Genomic DNA, 21,529 nt, shown 5'->3' on the forward strand with positions numbered 1-21,529 from the left:
CTGGACAAGTGCAGGGTATATATGTTCATTTCTGGGTTGCTTTTTTTTTAATCCACTCTTTTGCTGATGCATAAAAATCTCACACTGCAAATCTGCAAACCCTTCACCAAGGATAGGGGCCAACTTCATTTTTTTGGCTTCATCCAGCATGACTCCCTTTATTTGGTTATCATATCAGTCTTAACCTTTAAATTAGGCCATACTTTAGACTGAGATTTTGCTGTTCTCAAAGTTCCACTCCCTCTTTCTCTCTCTCAGTCTCTCCTGTCCGTGTTTTGTGCCTGACTCAACTTCTGCTCCACATGGGGAGCACATTAAAACCATCTGCATCCTGGCAGGGAAACAGAATCCAAACAAGGTCCCAAGGTGTTTGTCCAGCAGGGCAGGAGATAAATCATCCCAAGGTTAGGCTGGCACTCTCAATGAGGCAGTGGCAACCGCAGGCGGGATATGGTGTGCCCTTGTGGTCATTCTATTACGGGAAGGACAAGCTGTGCCTGGAAAGAGATGGGGCAGAGAAATCTAAAATGTTCCAGAAAAAGAGAAGGAAAAAAGAAGGGGAGGGGAGGGGAGGGGAGGGAGAGAGGAAGGAAGGAAGGAAGGAAGGAAGGAAGGAAGGAGAGAGGAGGGAGAGAGAGGAAGGAAGGAAGGAAGGAAGGAAGGAAGGAGAGGAGGGAGAGAGAGGAAGGAAGGAAGGAAGGAAGGAAGGAAGGAGGGAGAGAGAGAGAGGAAGGAAGGAAGGAAGGAAGGAAGGAAGGAAGGAAGGAAGGAAGGAAGGAAGGAAGGAAGGAAAGTGACCCACAGCTTTGGTCACGAATGAGAGAGCTGTGTGAGAAAATTTTGCTTGACACACTGCTAGGCTGGGCTTCGCCACATCACACAGACCCGCATGCCCTGGTGAAGTTGGCTTTCAGTGCAGTTCAGTAGCTGTTTATGTGGGAAGCTAGATTACAGAGAAGTTTCTGTATCTGACTTCAGATCTTGCACTAAGAAGATATCTCCAGGCACACGCAGGACTTGGCTGCCTCCATCAGGACTTTGCTCCAGAGGTCGGGAGGGGGCCACTGAGTCACCCCGCCCGAGACTTGGAAGCTGTTTCTGCTGCAAGGCTGAAATGGTCTCCCGAAGTTTACAAGCCCAGAAGTCACCAACTTGGTGGGATGAGCTTCAGGTAGTAGGGAAGGACCCTCAGGGCAGTGCATAAACCAGCCGCCATCTTGCTCCCTGCCGACGAACGCCCATGTGCCCTGCGCCGAAGAAGAAACAGCTGGAGTCCCCTGGCATCGCCAGAATGGCACTGCCCATCTCTTCCTGCTCCAAGGATCACATCTGGAGACTGCATCAGAGGATCCCATTCCAATCAGTGGGTGATGCCAGGCCAAAAGAACGGGTGGACCCTGGCCCCCAACTAAATATGATTCAGTTTAAATAGGAATGTAAATAAATTAAACACAGCTAATATGATTAAGGGAAAGATTCCCTTGTGTCAAGCTTGACTTCACAGACACATCTGTGTACTTTCCTTGGCAAAGGGACAGGCGTGGTTTGAAATGGCCTCCTTCCAGGATGTTGTATTTTTACTCAACATTTCCAGGTGACACAGGCTCGACTTAGCCTTCGCTGTGCCAGCATTCAAGCGGTCTCTTCCCCCTTCTTCGGCCACCGACCAACAGCACCCTTCAAGTTTGCCAAATCTGTAGGCCTTGGTGCCCGTGACCTTGAGGAAAAGTCGAGGGACCAGGAGGAACTGGGACAGATTCTCAAGAGAGGGAACAATAATGGTATGGTCCATTTTATGCTGGGAATTTTCTGCTAGCCGAAAGGTGGGTGGACAGCTGTGGGGAAAGCTTCTAGATTGGTGTTTCTCAACCTTGGCAGCTTGAAGATGGGTGGACTTCAACTCCCAGAATTCCCCAGCCAGCAAAGCTTTGCTGGCTGGGGAATTCTGGGAGTTGAAGTCCACCCATCTTCAAGCTGCCAAGGTTGAGAAACACCGTTGTAGATATTCCTTCCATAACTCGGTACCATCTGAATGTAGGAACATCCCAAATTCCAGCCCATCTGGAGCGAAGCCAGATGTTGCTCGGCTGGCCCCGCATCTTCTTTCAAGTCAAGGAAACGCCAAGGAGGGATGCGAGATGCTGAGCATTGGAGACGGGAAACGCCTTTCGGCCACGTCACAGTGGGTGCCGTGTGTGTGTTGGACCCTGTCCACGCAATGAGGTGTTGCAAATGGACATAAGTATGTTTCGAGTGAACCCATCCCATTCTGACAGGGCTGGAGCAAATAAAAGGGTTATTTATTGGGAGGGAAAGGAAGGCGGGGTGGGGGGAAGATGGGAGGAGGCTGGCCACGCCAGAAGAAGACAGGGAGGCCAACGTGGTTCATAATCAGCCCCTCCTTTATTTATTTATTTATTTATTTATTAGTCAAGTTTCACGACCGCCCATCTCCCCCAAAAGAGGGACTCTGGGCCGTTCACAAAAAAATCAAACTACAGCCATAAACGTTAAAATCTCATAGAAATCAAACACATTACAATTATAAAATGCAATCAGTCAATACATTTTTCCACCAACTGTCCTGGTTTTCCCCCCAAAGATGGTCCACCCAGACTCCTACTGCATAAATTGGGGAGTGGGAAGAGGCTGCTTGGTTTGGTGACCTCCCTTTTTCAGGTCTCGCCTTGGGGTGGGGCCACCCCCACTACCTTCTCAGGGCTGCAAAGGCCTCCAAGAGGACGCCAAGGGCTTGCCTCTGCTTTCCGCAGGCCTTTCATCTAAACTTGAAAGCAAGCGGGCCAGCAAACGGCAGGCTGGCGGGGCCCGTCTGAGGCTGGGTCTTTGAAAGTCGAAGCAAAGCAACGTTGGCAGGGGGGGGCGCCCTTCCAGGGTAGCCTGAGTCAAGCATTGCACGGAGAAAGCGTGGTCAAAAAAGTCAAGGTGGCGGATGCGGCAGCGCGAGGAAACCTCTGGCTGCTGTTGATGTGTGCTGCCCTGATGCTCAGAGTCAAGTGACTTGGTGGGAATATTCAGGAGAAAAAAAAAGTAAGGGTATTTTAACAAAAATGGCCAGAGAGGTCATACAGTCATACTGCTGAAAGATAAAGCTAAGATTATGTAGTTCAACCCTTGCCATAGGGAATACTGTGTTTATATTTTATTTTATTTTATTTTATTTTATTTTATATTTTATTTTATTATTTTATATTCTATTCTATTATTTTATTTTATTGTTTTATATTCTACTATTGTTTTTTATTATTTTAATTTATATTTTAATTTATATTTTATTTAATTTATGTTTTATGTTTTATATTTTATATTCTATATTTTATTATTTGATTGGACTTAGGGGTCACCTGACCTCCACTGACTGTAGGTGGCTTACAACACTAAAAGTAGAAAACAGTAAAAGAAAAGGAAAAAAAAAGAGACCTCAATATATCTGCTAAGCAGCTTTCTAACTTCTGTTCTGAAAATAGTCACACTCCAAGAAGCAGGGCCACAACTAGCGGGGGGCTACCGGGGCATGTGCCCCAGGCGCCGTGCTGGGGAGGGTGCCAAAATGAGTGCTGGGGGGGCACCAAAATGGGCACGGAATCCATGTTTGCCCCGGGTGACCCAGACCCTAGTTGCGGCCCTGCCAAGAAGGCCCAATAGTCCACCTTTCTTACCAGGGACTACAATTCCAGAATTCCCAGCCAGCCCCCTTTGCGGAGTTCTCCCACATCACTTTGTGTGGGGGTTTTGCGTTCAGCCACATTTGCATTATGGCAGGGGGGCTGGTTGAGTAGTCAAGCCCATTTTGTTGGTGAACGGTGTTTTCAGGGGCCACTTCGAGTTAGTTGTCTGGGAAAGGTACTTTTATATACTACAGGGAATCCTCGTTTAGCAACTGCCTCGTTTAGTGACCGCTTGCAGTTATGACAGTGATGAAAAAGTAACTTTGCAACCAATCCTCACGTTTACGACCTTCGCAGGTCTGTAAAGCTAAGGAAAGCCGAAGGCAGATCTTAAGCACAATTGTGGTTCGCTTGGCGATCGCTTCGCTTAACGACCAAGCTGCTGGTCCCAATTAAGGTCGCTAAACGAGAACTACCTGTATACAGTATAGTATATAGTATAGTAAAATATAATAGAAATAGTATATCTATTGTATTTTAATTGTTGTAAGCCACCTGGAGTTGCAATGCTGGGATGGGTGGCTATAAAAATTGATATAAATAAACAACACTGTTTTTGCTTTAAACTCTTCTGGGCAATGGGATTCTGGCCAATCAGGGATCACAAAGTGAATCCAACAGTGCCATTCTGCAAAGCCAGGGAACAAAGCGATAAGTACACCAGTCCAGAGTTCCGTTCAAGAAAAATGTACGTTTTTGCCCTCTCTAAACAATTAAATAATAACGAACAATTGGAGAAAGGGACTGTCCTGAAATCATGCTTGGTTTGTTGGCTTAGCTTCATTCTGGTGCGCAACCTGGGGCTGCAAAGTTGGACGCCGCTCTCAAACTCCCTGGGCATAACCCACGACTTCCTCAGATTATTTCCAAACTATAGTGCTTTTCCATTTTCTTTAACAGGATGTGACTTTTTCGTTCAGTACAGGACTGCAGGTAAATCTTATTAAGAGGAGTTAGTGTTATTAAGTTAAGCTAAGTTTTGATTGTGGGCCACCTTCTACCTTTTGGAGCATGACACCCAGAGCATGGATGCATCTCTTAAAGTGGAAAGAGTTAGGTGGACCTCCTGCAGAAAAATGGCCGTGCTAAAACAAAGCGAGGAACCGGTTTTGCAAATACTTTATTTGTTTATTAAATCTCCCAGTAAGTCTGGGTGGTCATGATACGATTATAAATGTACAACCTAAAAGAACCAGCTTTTCCATCGGTTGCGCAAAATAGCCCAGACCAGACAGAATCAAAAGTATAAACCGAAGGACGTTTGTCGTCATGAGGAAACAGGAGAATGAGAAAGATGAAGAGGATGTTAAAGGCTGCAGGAGCTGAGAGACCAGAAACTTGTAACAGACAGAACTATAGCCAAATAAGACCACTCAGCAATACTGGCCAGTCTGTGTGAAAGGTTCAATTCTTTAATAAGCGAAAAATAAGTACCTAGATGATCCAAGACCTGCAACGGTATAGAAACAGCTCTTGGTATCCATAAGAACTGTGCACAAATGTTGCTGGAGGGAGGGGAAGGCAGGGAGGGTGCAGAGCCTGGAGGGGAGGGAAGGCAGGGAGGATGCAGAGCCTGGAGGGAGGGGAAGGCAGGGAAGGTGCAGAGCCTGGAGGGGAGGGAAGGCAGGGAGGGTGCAGAGCCTGGAGGGGAGGGAAGGCAGGGAGGATGCAGAGCCTGGAGGGAGGGGAAGGCAGGGAGGGTGCAGAGCCTGGAGGGAGGGGAAGGCAGGGAGGGTGCAGAGCCTGGAGGGAGGGGAAGGCAGGGAGGATGCAGAGCCTGGAGGGGAGGGAAGGCAGGGAAAGTGCAGAGCCTGGAGGGAGGGGAAGGCAGGGAGGGTGCAGAGCCTGGAGGGGAGGGAAGGCAGGGAGGGTGCAGAGCCTGGAGGGAGGGGAAGGCAGGGAGGATGCAGAGCCTGGAGGGAGGGGAAGGCAGGGAAAGTGCAGAGCCTGGAGGGAGGGGAAGGCAGGGAGGGTGCAGAGCCTGGAGGGGAGGGAAGGCAGGGAGGGTGCAGAGCCTGGAGGGAGGGGAAGGCAGGGAGGGTGCAGAGCCTGGAGGGAGGGGAAGGCAGGGAGGATGCAGAGCCTGGAGGGGAGGGAAGGCAGGGAGGGTGCAGAGCCTGGAGGGGAGGGAAGGCAGGGAGGGTGCAGAGCCTGGAGGGAGGGGAAGCCCATGAGGGTGCAGAGCCTGGAGGGGAGGGAAGGCAGGGAGGGTGCAGAGCCTGGAGGGAGGGGAAGGCAGGGAGGGTGCAGAGCCTGGAGGGGAGGGAAGGCAGGGAGGGTGTAGAGCCTGGAGGGAGGGGAAGGCAGGGAGGGTGCAGAGCCTGGAGGGAGGGGAAGGCAGGGAGGGTGCAGAGCCTGGAGGGGAGGGAAGGCAGGGAGGGTGCAGAGCCTGGAGGGAGGGGAAGCCCATGAGGGTGCAGAGCCTGGAGGGGAGGGAAGGCAGGGAGGGTGCAGAGCCTGGAGGGAGGGGAAGGCAGGGAGGGTGCAGAGCCTGGAGGGGAGGGAAGGCAGGGAGGGTGTAGAGCCTGGAGGGAGGGGAAGGCAGGGAGGGTGCAGAGCCTGGAGGGAGGGGAAGGCAGGGAGGGTGCAGAGCCTGGAGGGGAAGGGAGCCAGGGTGGGTGCAGGGCCTGGAGGGAAGGGAAGGCAGGGAGGGTGCAGAGCCTGGAGGGAAGGGAAGGCAGGGAGGGTGCAGAGCCTGGAGGGAGGGGAAGGCAGGGAGGGTGCAGAGCCTGGAGGGAGGGGAAGGCAGGGAGGGTGCAGAGCCTGGAGGGAGGGGAAGGCAGGGAGGGTGCAGAGCCTGGAGGGAGGGGAAGGCAGGGAGGGTGCAGAGCCTGGAGGGGAGGGAAGGCAGGGAGGGTGCAGAGCCTGGAGGGAGGGGAAGGCAGGGAGGGTGCAGAGCCTGGAGGGGAGGGAAGGCAGGGAGGGTGCAGAGCCTGGAGGGAGGGGAAGGCAGGGAGGGTGCAGAGCCTGGAGGGGAGGGAAGGCAGGGAGGGTGCAGAGCCTGGAGGGAGGGTGCAGAGCCTGGAGGGGAAGGGAGCCAGGGTGGGTGCAGTGCCTGGAGGGAAGGGAAGGCAGGGAGGGTGCAGAGCCTGGAGGGAAGGGAAGGCAGGGAGGGTGCAGAGCCTGGAGGGAGGGGAAGGCAGGGAGGGTGCAGAGCCTGGAGGGGAGGGAAGCCAGGGAGGGTGCAGAGCCTGGAGGGAGGGGAAGCCAGGGAGGGTGCAGAGCCTGGAGGGGAGGGAAGGCAGGGAAAGTGCAGAGCCTGGAGGGAGGGGAAGCCCATGAGGGTGCAGAGCCCTGAAGGGAGGGGAAGCCCAGGAGGGTGCAGAGCCTGGAGGGGAGGGAAGGCAGGGAGGAATTTACTAATTTCTTAGAGTTTTTTCCGCCCTTTCTCCAGGAGCTCATAGCATTCCCTCCTCCATTTTCTCTCTATAGCGACGACCCTGTGCAGCACATTGGCCTGAGATAGAATACGTTTCTACAGCAGAGGATAAATTTGAGCCTCAAACTTTCCCGTTCCTAATGCAACCCTTTAGCTATTTGATTATATCTGGCAAAACTGCACCAAAGCGCTTATGCTGACATGATTTTTTTTCTTTTTTGCATAAAAGATGCATTATGAATTGTTATGCAAACTTTTTTTTTCTTTAAGTCACAAACATGCAGAAATGGGATGGAACAAATTTAGTACAGGAAGACAGACAAATTGAGAGGAACGCAAATTGTTCCAGATGGAAAGCTCACCATGCTATCAATTAAAAGGCTTTCTAAAACAATTAGGCCTTTCTCTTAATGGATCTCGGGTGGGCAGAAGAAGTGGGAAAACATGGGAGCCTTTGCAGATGAGAATCAGTTCTGTACCTTCTGTAAAATCCAGTGAATAGATCGGAGGGTTGCATGCTAATTCAACAGCAAAAAGAGAAGTAAAAAACTTTGGAGGTTTGTATGGACTTCTTTCTTAGGGTACCTTTCTTGGATTAAAGATAGACTGCAGTTCCAAAGGCTGGAAAAGGTCTGAAAAGGACTTTGGGCCTCTCCAGGGAGGAAAGGGTTGGATCGGGGACATTTCAAGCCATGCTTAAGGGTCAGAGAATCCGGGACCTTCTGGGCCCCATCACGGTCTCAATGCGTGCCAGGCATCTTGTTCAGAAACAGGGTCAAAAAGTGAACGCTCACTTTGCAGGATGAATCCTACGAAGGTTTCCCTTATTTTGGATGTGCTGAGAGTGGAGGTCAAGATTCTCAGTCGTAGGATCATTGAATCCAAAGGGTGGAAGGAGCCTCAGAGGTCTTCTAGACCAACCCCCTGCCCAGAGCAGGAATTCTCTGCTAGCCTGTCCGCGAAGGATAACCGGGAGCGTAAGGGAATTGTAGAGAACAATTGAAACAAAGAGTTGCGGCTATTGCAAAGAAGATTGAGCGATATGTCAGCCAAACAATCCAGTTCCAGCAGAATTTGCAGTTTAGAGCAAATCAGCATCAATTCTACAAAACCCTTGAAAAAGGGAAAGAACTGACCACAAATAATGAAAAAGCCTGATAAAGAAAAGGCCCTAAAATTTTGGGCAAGTTTGTGGGAAAAGAACAGGAGTCACAACAGGAATGCAAAATGGATCAAGCCAGACGAAAACACAGTGAAAATATCAAGCATGCAAGATATTAGGATAACTGAGGAAATGGTACGAAAGCATCGAAGGAGGTCAAAAACTGGAATGTTTCTGGATCAGATGAACTCCAGGAATTCTGGCTAAAAGCAAGCTGATTGGCAGACCAGATGAACAGAGTTCTGGAAGCACCAGAGAATGAAGAATTGATTAACAACTGGAAGGACATTCCCGATTCAGAAGGACGAGGAGAAGAGAAATGAACTTGGAAACTTCAGACCCATAACTTGTTTGCCAACAACATACAAGCTACTTATGGGCATAACTGCAAATCAAATCTACAGCTATTTGAAAAGGAATGATTTACTCCCTGCAGAACCAAAAGGGAGTTGCAAAAATTCAGGGGGAACGAAGGACCAGTTATTGATTGACAAGTCGTTTTTGAAGGATTCGAAAAAAAAGAACAAGTTTGTTTATGGCTTGGACAGACTATAAAAAGGCATCCGATTCTGTTCCACGTAGCTGGATTGAGAAATGTCTTGAAATTTTTGGAATCAGCAAAAACATTTGGCAATTTATGAATATTTCAATGAAGTTTTGGTGAATGAAGCTGATGGCTGATGGGGAAGCGTTAGGAGAAATTGAAATTAAATGTGGAATTTTCCAAGGTGATTTGTTACCACCTTTACTTTTTCCACTATCAGTGGTCCCATTGACAACAATTGTGCACAAGGCACACTAGGTATGAATTGGCTAAGAAAGGATTAAAAGTTTCGCATTTGCTCTATATGGATGATTTAAAATTACTTGGAAAAACAAAGGCTGAACTGGATTCCCTGCTAAAGAGCAGAAAAGGATTCAGCAAAGACATTGGAATGCAGTTTGGCATTGACAAGGGTGCAGCCCTAGCCATAAAGGCAGGCAAAATTGTTGAAGGTGATGGAATGTGGCTTGACGATGAAGAGTTGATAAAGGCAGTAGCACCAGAAGAAGGCTACAAATATTTGGGAGTTTTGGAAGCTTCTGATTTATTACAGAACCAAGTTAAAGAAAGTACTTCTACCAAATATGTCAAACGAGTTCGGAAAATTTTGAAATCAAAGTCAAATGGTGGAAACGTCATTACCGCAGTCTGTACCTAGGCAGTTCATTGATGTTGCTCTGCCGGGTGATGCCAGCATTGAGGAAAAGCAACTGGAAAAAATTACAAAATCCTGGAACTTGCAGATCGAAGTTAAATGCTTATGGTAAAAGAAATCTGCCATGTTCTGTGAGATGGGCAGCCGTACAAATTTGACTAATAAATAAACAAATAAATAAAATCGGCTGGTATACTAGGTGTGATTGGAGCCCTTGGAGCAATACCTTAAGGACTCCCTCGATATTTGTAAACTTTGAATTTATTGGACTTGAACACCCCAATTTTACAAAAAAAAAAAAAAAACCCAACCCTGCCAGGAACTGCCTATATTCTCAGATGCTACCTTAATAATTCTTAGGTCCTTGGCTAGGACTTGAATTATTAAGTTTTCACCAATCTTTGACTGCGAATCTAATTGTAGATCGCCCATATAATAATAGTAATAATACAATATTCATTGTTGATAATATTGGCAATATAATGTAATTGTTGTTAGACATTTCATTGTTTTAATGTAATAATTCAGCACTGTATTACTCTTATTTATTAATCATAAATAATAAATACGATTATTCATTAATAAATAGGGTAATACTGTTATTTTTTATTTAATAATATTGTCTATTTACAATACATTGCAATCATGTAAAATAATTATTATTTTAATAATAATAATAATTGCAATAATACAGGTAGTCCTCAACAACCATTCGCTTAGTGACAGTTCGGACTTACGATGGTGCTGGAAAAAATGACTTATGACTGGTCCTCACACTTATGACTGTTGCAGCATCCCCACGGTCACATGATCATGATTTGGGTGCTTGGCATCCAGTTTGCATTTATGACAGTCACAGTGTCCCGTGGTCATGTGATCGCCATTTTCTACCTTCCCAGCCAGCTTCTGGCAAGACAATCAATGGGGAACAGCATGATTCGCTGAACAACCATGTGGTTTGCTTAACACCCACAATGATTTGCTTAATGACTGCCACAAAAAAGGTCATAAAATTGGGTCGGATTCGCTTAATGACTGCTTTGCTTAGCAACCGAAATCCTGGGCCCAATTGTGGTCGTTAAGTGAGGACTACCTGTAATAATAGCAATGAGGATCACACCAGACAAGCTGATGGTTAATGCTGAGGTTTCCAGCCACCCAAGGCTTGTTTGGCTGCAGAAAGTTATAGCCACCTTGCCTGAATTATGAGCAGACTTGGGAGTTCATTTAAAAAAAAACAGCCCCCCATGCCATTCAACCCACTGAAGCCACTTCTTTAGCATTTTTGTGAAGTGTCTTTATTTCCTCTTAATTAACTGTGACTTCATTTCCAGCATCTCATTAGTTCGAGCTAACAAATTCCAGACCAAGTGGGTCTGACGGCGCTCGGAGGCTGCATTTGCTCAGAAAGACCTCCAATTTGGGGGAAACTTTCTCCGACTTCCCTCCTGCTGACCTCAAAAGGCGGAGAGGACCGGGGACCAATCGGCACGCTCTGTCCTTCCCCAGCGGCCCACTCCCGCCCCAGGGAGACCCAAGGGCGCCCCACCCATGAACTACAGTTGCTTTTGGAGTAACCAAAAATCCCTTCTTCCTTTTATATAAAAAGGGAATAAAATGAATTGGTCTGGTTCCTCTACCCACAAAGTTCTTCAGACAGTCCTGAGCATCTCCAAGAAGCAGGGAGCAGATGATGGGCTGGAGGTGTCCCCAGGGAGGGTCAAAGAAGTCAAGAGGGTGTCCTTGGTCATGCAGTCCAAGCCTGCCTCCTTTTTATCTGCATCACACATGGGATATCTATTAAAAAGGGGTGGGCTTCAACTGCATGGTCTCAAACGCCATCTTGACTTTTTTGAACGCCCCCCCCCCGCAGAGGCTCTGGGCAAGACATTTTCTGCCAAAGTTTGCAGGGAGGTGCAATCAGAAGAAACCATGATAGCTAGAGAAAGATAGCTCAGGCTGAAAAAAAACATTCAGCAATTCTTGGGTTAAAAGAAAACTTTTGACTTTGTTGGATTTATATCCTGTCTCTCTGATGCTAGTCCAAGCCTTCGCTACATACTACCCCACCCCACATTGCTGAGGCAAAGAAGCGGTGGGGAGTCTGTTTCTTCTTTTGAGTCAAATTCTGTTGACTTCATGGGTGCATCTGTGTCATTTTCTTGTCATTGCTCTCTTCCGGAATAATTTTTGACTTTCCAGTTTAGCCTGCAGCCCCGTGATTTCCTTGTGGTCTCCTATCCAAAGTGCAACCAGGGCCAGTCTTGCTGAGTGTCAGCCAGGCCCTGCCATCTGATTGGTCATTCCTTCTTTTATTATATTCTGGGGTAGAAAGTGCTTAAAAAAAAATCTGCATCTGAAGTTTGCAGGCCAATAAATTGATCTAATAAGAAATCACTAGGGACTTCCTTCAGGTAGGTGGGATCCGGGTCTTGGGAAAATAAGCCGAAAAGGATATTTCACTTTGTTTGAACAAATAACTTTTGTTTTTTAATGACTGTTTGCATAACAAAGAGTCCCAGGCTTCTTGACAGAGAAACCTCAAACTTCCAGGAGGCGTAAAGGGGAAATACTTGTTGGGTGGCTGAAAGCATGTCCTATTGTTTCAAGAAAGAACAGCTGCAGGGCTCAAGAGTGTCTTGCACACGCACCCCCACCCCCTCACACACTCTGCAAACTCACTAATCCAGCTCTCTCCCTCTGCTCAGCTCATCTGGCACCAATTAAGAGACTCCCAAAATAGCAAAGAAATGAAACTAAACCAGCCTTTTTCCTGGGGGAGGAGCACTTGGTTAACATTGCATTGGATGCTCCCTTTCCTCTTCTTCCCTCCACCCCCCCGCCCCCCCCCCCCAGGTCTAGCCCTTTCCTTCCTTAGATATTTGAGGCCTGATTCTTGCAGGGAAAACCCTCCACGGGATTGCCAACTGATGCAGCGGACCAGGCTTCTCTGGCAGCTGGGACATTAACTGTATCACACTTTAGCAGCAACAGTTAATACATTCATATATCTACTCATTGCTGGGATGCAAGTAACAATATACTGGCTTGCAAGATTAGAGATCCTAGTTTGCATAGACTTCAGCAAAGGATCGTTACCTTGTCGTGGTGCTGGAGCTTGAGCACCTCAATGATGCCATGAGCTAAACCGTGAAGGGCCACCCAGGACGGGAAGGTCATGACAGAGAGGTCAGACTAAATGCGATCCCTGGGGAAGGTAATGGCAACCCACCTCAGTATTCTTGCCGTGAAAACTAAATGGATCAGTACAACCAGAGATATGTTGGTATACCATCGGAAGATGAGACCCCCAGGTCGGAAGATGGTCAAAATGCTACTGGGGAGGAACAGAGGATGAGCTCAACTAGCCTCAGACGCGATGATGCAGCTAGCTCAAAGCCGAAAGGACGGCTAGCGGCCGACGGTGCTGGTGGTGAACGGCGAATCCGATGTTCTAAGGATCAACACACCATTGGAACCTGGAGTGTAAGATCTATGAGCCAGGGCAAATTGGATGTGGTTATGGGTGAGATGTCAAGATTAAAGATAGACATTTTGGGCGTCTCTGAACTGAAATGGACTGGAATGGGCCACTTCACATCAAATGACCACCAGATCTACTACTGCGGACAAGAGGACCACAGAAGAAATGGAGTAGCCTTCATAATTAAGAGTAAAGTGGCGAAAGCAGTGCTTGGATACAACCCAAAAAACGACAGAATGATCTCAATTCGAATTCAGGGCAAGCCATCTAACATCACAGTGATCTAAATATACGCCCCAACCACAAATGCTGAAGAAGCTGAAGTAGAGCAGTTCTATGAGGATCTGCAGCACCTACTGGACAACATGCCTAAAAGAGACGTTATTTTCATCACGGGAGACTGGAATGCTAAGGTGGGCAGTCAAATGACACCTGGAATTACAGGTAAGCATGGCCTGGGAGAACAAAACGAAGCAGGACATAGGCTGATAGAATTTTGCCAAGACAACTCACTCTGCATCACAAACACTCTCTTCCAACAACCTAAGAGACGGCTCTATACATGGACTTCACCAGATGGACAACACCGAAATCAGACTGACTACATCCTTTGCAGCCAAAGGTAGCAGACATCTGTACAGTCGGTAAAAACAAGGCCTGGAGCTGACTGTAGTTCAGATCACGAACTTCTTCTTGCACAATTTAGGATCAGACTAAAGAGATTAGGGAAGACCCACAGATCAGCTAGATATGAGCTCACTAATATTCCTAAGGAATATGCAGTGGAGGTGAAGAATCGATTTAAGGGACTGGACTTAGTAGATAGGGTCCCGGAAGAACTCTGGACAGAAGTTGGCAGCATTGTTCAGGAGGCGGCAACAAAATACATCCCAAAGAAAGAGAAAACCAAGAAGGCAAAGTGGCTGTCTGCTGAGACACTAGAAGTAGCTCAAGAAAGAAGGAAAGCAAAAGGCAACAGGGATAGGGGGAGATATGCCCAATTAAATGCAAAATTCCAGAGGTTAGCCAGAAGAGATAAGGAATTATTTTTAAACAAGCAATGCGCGGAAGTGGAAGAAGACAATAGAATAGGAAGGACAAGAGACCTCTTCCAGTAAATTAGAAACATCGGAGGTAAATTCCAGGCCAAAATGGGTATGACCAAAAACAAAGATGGCAAGGACCTAACAGAAGAAGAAGAGATCAAGAAGGTGGCAAGAATATACAGAAGACCCGTAGAGGAAGGATAACAGTATTGGGGATACCTCTGACGGTGTGGTCAGTGAGCTAGAGCCAGACATCCTGAAGAGTGAGGTTGAGTGGGCCTTAAGAAGCATTGCTAATAACAAGGCAGCAGGAGACGACGGCATCCCAGCTGAACTGTTCAAAATCTTGCAAGATGATGCTGTCAAGGTGATGCATGCTATATGCCAGCAAATTTGGAAAACACAAGAATGGCCATCAGATTGGAAAAAATCAACTTATATCCCCATACCACTAAAGAATGTTCAAACTATTGAACAGTGGCACTCATTTCACATGCCAGTAAGGTAATGCTCAAGATCCTGCAAGGTAGACTTCAGCAGTTCATGGAGCGAGAATTGCCAGATGTACAAGCTGGGTTCAGAAAAGGCAGAGGAACTAGGGACCAAATTGCCAATATCCGCTGGATAATGGAAAAAGCCAGGGAGTTTCAGAAAAACATCTATTTCTGTTTTATTGACTATTCTAAAGCCTTTGACTGCGTGGACCATAACAAATTGTGGCAAGTTCTTAGTGGTATGAGGATACCAAGTCATCTTGTCTGCCTCCTGAAGAATCTGTATAACGACCAAGTAGCAACAGTAAGAACAGACCACGGAACAACGGACTGGTTTAAGATTGGGAAAGGAGTACGGCAGGGCTGTATACTCTCACCCTACCTATTCAACTTGTATGCAGAACACATCATGCGACATGCTGGGCTTGAGGAATCCAAGGCTGGAGTTAAAATCGCTGGAGGAAACATTAACAATCTCAGATATGCAGATGATACCACTTTGATGGCTGAAAGCGAAGAGAAACTGAGGAGCCTTATGATGAAGGTGAAAGAAGAAAGTGCAAAAGCTGGCTTGCAGCTAAACCTCAAAAAAACCAAGATTATGGCAACCAGCTTAATTGATAACTGGCAAATAGAGGGAGAAAATGTAGAAGCAGTGAAAGACTTTGTATTCCTAGGTGCAAAGATTACTGCAGATGCTGACTGCAGTCAGGAAATCAGAAGACGCTTAATCCTTGGGAGAAGAGCAATGACCAATCTCGATAAAATAGTCAAGAGCAGAGACATCACACTGACAACAAAGGTCCGCATAGTTAAAGCAATGGTGTTCCCTGTAGTAACATATGGCTGCGAGAGCTGGACCATAAGGAAGGCTGAGTGAAGGAAGATGGATGCTTTTGAACTGTGGTGTTGGAGGAAAATTCTGAGAGTGCCTTGAGTCCAAGAAGATCCAACCAGTCCATCCTCCAGGAAATAAAGCCAGACTGCTCACTTGAGGGGATGATATTAAAGGCAGAACTGAAGTACTTTGGCCACATAATGAGAAGACAGGACACCCTGGAGAAGATGCTGATGCTGGGGAGAGTGGAGGGCAAAAGGAAGAGGGGCCGACCAAGGGCAAGGTGGATGGATGATATTCTAGAGGTGACGGACTCATCTCTGGGGGAGCTGGGGGTGGCAACGACCGACAGGAAGCTCTGGCGTGGGCTGGTCCATGAAGTCACGAAGAGTCGGAAGCGACTGGACGAATAAACAACAAGTTTGCATAGAACAGCCAGAATATGCTTGGGATTATAGTAGACAGCTTCTGCCTTTTAGGATCGGCTATCAACAGTAAAAGAAGCAAGAAACAGGCCGCAGACCAGCACTCAGTAGAGCAGCCGTGAAGGCCTTGGAAAGGAATTCAGAAGCCGCGATGTGTCCGTTCCTACAAGGGTCAGAATCGTGCAAGCCACGGTCTTCCCTGTGAGATTCTATACAGTCAAAAGTTGGACTTTGAAGAAGCAGGAGAGGAAGAGTACAGACGCTTTTGAATTTTGGGTGTTGGAGAAGTCTCCTGAGAAGACCGCGGACAGCCAGGGAAACAAACCGATGGATCATCAAACCAATCAACTCAGAGTTATTATTAGAGGCTCGAATTATCCTACTTCCGACACCTTATGGGACGACCCAGCTCTCTGGAGAAGGCTCTGATGCTGGGAAAGGTGGAAGGAAAGAGCAGAAGAGGAGGACCAGCAACACGGTGGATGGACTCAGTTACAGTGGCAATGGGGGCACCCTTGGAAGAGCTGAAGGACCAGGTTGGGGACAGATCATCCTGGGGAAGATCTACGTGGTTGCTAAGAGTTGACCCCAACCAGATGACAGTCAATCAATCAATCAATCAATCAACCAACCAACTAAAACTGGGCTGTGGCTGTGTTTGTGGCACGCTGGCCCAAACTAACTGGAACGATTCTTACTCTAAGCAGGGAATGTGGTGGGTGGCATAGGTGAGACTAAGACCGGTAACCTGGTCTCTACCTTCTCTATTTTACTAAAAAAACTTTACGTGAAAATTTCAGTTGACCGAAGCTGTAATGGGTGGCAAAGATATTCAGGGTCCCACCTGGTGAGCATCATGGCATATGGAATGTAAGGGGAGAGGATGGTTCAGAGCATGAATTAACATATGAAATGAAAGAAGGAGAAGGGAAACGTATGCCTGTGAAACTAAGGAAAGGGAATGAGATGCAGCAGATCTGAATGAATATGGTCTGATCTTGGGGAGGGAGTTTGATGGACCTTGCAAAAAAGTAAAGATGAAGGTTGACTTAGGAACGGGCTGAGATTTATGTCAGAAACGATGAATTGGTGTATTCTAGGTTGTAACTGGGTATGAAAGTAAGATCCCCCCAGGCTAGTGAAGGTTGCATGTTAGGCTCTAATGCAGTGTTTCTCAACCTTCGCAACTTTAACAGGTCTGGACTTCAACTCCCAGAATTCCCCAGCCAGCAATTCCCCAGTTCACACATTTCCAGCCGGCTTCTGGCAAGCGAAATCAATGGGGAACCGTATGATTTGCTGAACAACCACATGGTTCCCTTAACACCTGCAATGATTCACTTAACAACCGCTGCAAAAAAGGTTGTAAAATTGGGTCAGATTCGCTTAATGACCGCTTCGCTTAGCAACCAAAACGCCAGTCCCAATTGTGGTTAAGCGAGGACCGCTTATATTGGGGCATGACTTCATTTTCCTAAATGAAGAACTTCGCTTTTGCTTTTGTTGAATTTTATTCCGCTCATTTCTCTAAATTTAGGATTGCTTTGAATTGTGCTTCTGTCTTCTGGGGTTAGCTGTCCCACCCCAGTTTGTGCTGTCTGAAAGTTGGAGAAACTGTATTATCTCACTGTTCCAGTTGCTAATCAGAAACATTGAAAAGCAATAGATCCAAGACCCAGCTCATTCCCTGAAGGTTGCAGCACCAAGTCAAGCATAATTGACTCCACCATAAGGACTCCGTAAGCGTAGTTATAATCCTCAGTGCTGTGGCCAAAATTAATTTGGATGTCAGCAAAATTTGGAGAAATCCTCTAGATCATTCCTTAGAGCAGCTTCCCAACCGTGGCAACTTGAAGATGGGTGGACTTCAACTCTCAGAATTCCCCAGCCAGCATGCTGACTAGGGAATTCTGGGAGTTGAAGTCCACACTTGCTGGCTGGGGAATTCTGGGAGTTGAAGTCCACACTTGCTGGCTGGGGAATTCTGGGAGTTGAAGTCCACCCATCTTCAAGTTGCCACGGTTGGGAAGCACTGCATTAAGAGCCTATATTTAGGAGAGCTGACAGGGGCATCCACAGGAGAGGGTCAAAATCTGCAAGATGGCAGGCCCTGTGTCGTGATCCAAGCCCCGCCACCTCTTTTGTAGACGTGTACAATCTGTCTGCCACGTTGCAGATTTTGAACTTGCCATCACTGAGAGCGATTGTACAAAACCCCATTAAGAGTATATAAAGATAGCTGGGATAGTTAAGCGGGAGGGGAGACGATGGGCCTGTTAATATCTGGTGAAAAGAAGGTTGGAAGCCATCAACTTTAGTTTCCTTAGTTATTTCTCTCTCTTTTTCTTTGCACTTCATTATATTTTTCCTTTCTTTTCCCTTTCCTTCTTCTCTTTTTTCTTTATTAGATTTGTATTTTACTTATGAAAAAAACTTCAATAATTTTTTTTTAAAAGAATATATAAAGAAAGGAAAAAGACAAGTAGCATTTATTAAGGGGGTGAAAAACTTTGACTGAAAACTGGCATCTCTAAGCTTTTGATCTTTATCCAGGGAGGAAGAGAGAAAAAGGAAGTGCCTTCTTCTGAGAGGAAACAGCTGGAGCATCTGTCCTCCAATCAGGAGACAGTGAGATAAGGACATCCAGAGGAAGCAGGAGGGAGTCTGGTGCTCTCTGAGCTTGGCTACTTGCTTGCAGACATTTCATTACCCAACTACAAGGAGTCCTCACTTAGTGACCATTTGTTTAGCAATGGTTCGGACTTACGACAGTGCTGGAAAAAGGACTTGTGAGCAGTCCTCGCACTTACGACCATCACAGCATCCCCACAGTCATATAATCATGACTTGGGCACTTGGCAACCAGTTCGCATTTACGACTGTTGCAACGTCCTGCGGTCACGTGGTCACCATTTTCAACCTTCCCCGCTGGTTTCTGGCAAGGGAAATCAATGGGGAACCGCGTGATTTGCTTAACAACCATGTGGTTCACTTAACGCCCAATGCAAAAAAGGTCGTAAAATCGGGTCGGATTTGCTTAATGACTGTTTCACTTGGCAACCGAAATTCCGTTCCCAGTTGTGGTCATTAAGCAAGGACTACCTGTAGATAACATTGTCAGTGCTGGTGGTGCTGCTTGCTCTCTCTGCTCCCACCGCCCTCTGGTAGTCAGTGAAAGAAATGCTGCAGAAAATCAAAGCTTTTGAAATTGCAGGTTGGCTTGGAAAGTACACACTCACCTGGCAAGTGGGGCCCTCTAGTGTTCACATGCCTCTCACACTTCGCTTTGGCTCTTAACAGAAGCATGATCTGTTCCTCCTTAGTTAACACATCATCTGGATCCGCCTGTGGGAAAAACAGCACATGAAATCCGGATTGCAAAGGTATTTCTCGTGGCGTGCTTTATAAAGTGGTTGGGAGTCTTTTTGGGGGGTGGGTATGTATGTGTGGGGGGGGAGGGCAGGGAAGGGAATGTGCTAATATTTATTTATTTATTTCAACCATTTAAATCCTTGCTGTCCTGCCCAGAGATTCTTGAGCTGGATAACAGTTAAAAACGGGAGGGATTCCATAAAAACATGTTTAAAAGTCTTCCTCGGCTTGAAGTTGACTCCTGGTGACCTGCTATAAAACGTAACTGGTTCAATTAAAATCACTTTTCATTATCCTTTGACATTTTGCCAAAGCGTTTTCCATAACTTTTATGTAAAAAGTCCTTGATGTGTAACACAGGGCAGTTTTAAGAGACAGAAGTGCTTGGAGGTATTGTTTTTCTCTGTAGCAGTGGTTTATTAGGTATTTATAATCTCACTTCCCAGAATGTTAGGGGGACACTCTACATCTAGTAAAATAGTTTAAGCCTCTGATTGAGTTCATGTAGAATGCTGAGTTCTTAACACTGCATGCAAAACCCTAACAGACATACCTGTTTAATGGTGATTGTGTACCTAACTGCCAGCCCTCCCAGGTGGGCCAGGCAGGAAGCACGCCCAGATGAGCTACTTCTACTTTACTGTAAGGCTACATCTTGCAAGTCTGGAAGGACAAATCTCCCACCGTCCCTTTTCACCGCCTTATCAGCTAGGCCGGACCCTTCCTAAGTTTCTCTCTCTGCCCGTTATGCAGCTGCGGGCTCCTCCCTCTTTTATCTGATCGTTCCCTAGGCAGCCTCTCTCCTGCCTCCCCGTCTTCCAAGGTCATTCTGACTTTCTATTACACTAACTCACATCTTACAACCTACTTTCCTCTCTCTCTCATCCATCCATCCATCCATCCATATCTCTCTCTCCTTCTCTCTCTCTCTCTCTCCCTTTCTTTCTTTCTTTCTCCATCCATCCATCCATCCTATACCTATCCATTCATCCATCCACTCATCTATCATTTATCTATACATCCCTTATCATTTTAATTTAATTTAATTTAATTTAATTTAATTTAATTTAATTTAATTTAATTAATTCACCGCCCATCTCCCCCTCATGGGGGACTCTGGGCGGTTTACAGTAAAATGCAGTTAAAACTTAAAACCATTTCAGAACAACAATACAATGAAATAAGAATATAGTAAATCATTATCTATCCATCCATCCATCCATCCATCCACCCACTATCAATCTACCTATTCATTCCTATATATCACAGATATATCATATGGATATATCTATCCATATACCTATCCATCCATCCATCCATCCATCCATCCGCTCACTCGTCTATCATCTCTCTCCCTCTCTCCTATTTTTCTACTACACTTCAGAATATCAGCATAAAAATCACCCAGAGGGCCTCAAACTCAGATAATAAAACTACAGTCACAACCATAAATAAATTGGTAAAATAAAACAGCAAAAGTAGACAAGCAATTAAAAAATGATGCTCCCTAAAGTTTAAACAAAATTAGCCATTACATAAACAAGCTGTCCATTTCACGCTATGAAGTCACGCCACTGAGCGTAATGAGTTTTTCCCCGATAAGTGGATAGAATTACAGCCTGCTTTAGGAAAAGGCGGTGAGAGTTTTCCATTTAATGCCAACCAAACATGCATTTGCTTTCCATTTCGTGAAGAGGCAGGATTGCTCCAGGAGGCCAGGGCCATTATATCAGCCTGGCAGAACTTTCTCTCCCCCAATCTTCTTTTTGGACCGCTTCAAGAGAGGTGAAGGGCCTGCGAGTTGATCGTAGTCCGCCAGACGTCACGTTTCACAAATGGATAAAAAGATTAACACGGCCGCAGTTCTGACCTTTGTGTGAGTGTGAAGTGATTCCTGCCCCTCTGTTTCTTCCCTAACCCAGTCTAACCTGTAGCTCTTGTCCACCCTTTGCTTAATATCTGAAAACCGACCGCAGCATGCAGGCGGGAATTTATTTATTTTTATTGGCTGAGTGTTTATATCCCACCCTTAATTAACAGACTCTGGGCAGTTCCTAATTGGTAAAGAGGACAAATAAAACAGCCCATAATCTACGCATCATCTCCTGAATCCATTCCCAACCATCTGAGTAAAAGCAGGCTAGAAGCAGAAGATAGAAACCAGGCAGCTCAAACATTACCACGAAACCCTGAAATATTGAGCGAAATATATCTGTTTTCATCATCGTTTTACTAAAACCTCTGTGTGTGTGTGTGTGTGTGTGTGTGTGACATCCTGGCCTCTGGGGAAAAGCTGTGAAACAATGACAAAAGGAGGATAAAAACCAGGGCAACAATCCCCCAAATTATAAGGGCTCTGTATTTATGATCAGCCTGAATTGATCCACTTTAGGAAGAGGTGTCTTCACTGAAGGTTATGGACCTTCCATGGTTACCTCCTTGGA

General features: G+C 46.4%; 1 protein-coding gene across 1 annotated transcript in view; it reads right to left on the reverse strand.

Annotated features, from left to right (window-relative positions):
- PTH1R (parathyroid hormone 1 receptor) overlaps positions 1 to 21,529 on the reverse strand; it is a 109,940-nt gene that overhangs the window by 38,811 nt on the left and 49,600 nt on the right. Inside the window, exon 2 of the mRNA XM_063303260.1 lies at positions 18,953 to 19,058. Within this exon, the coding sequence (XP_063159330.1) occupies positions 18,953 to 19,058 (106 nt within the window). The remainder of the gene's footprint in view (positions 1 to 18,952; positions 19,059 to 21,529) is intronic.

Source organism: Candoia aspera, chromosome 4 (genome assembly GCF_035149785.1).
Source record: "Candoia aspera isolate rCanAsp1 chromosome 4, rCanAsp1.hap2, whole genome shotgun sequence".
In the NCBI taxonomy this organism is placed as follows: Eukaryota; Metazoa; Chordata; class Lepidosauria; order Squamata; family Boidae; genus Candoia; species Candoia aspera.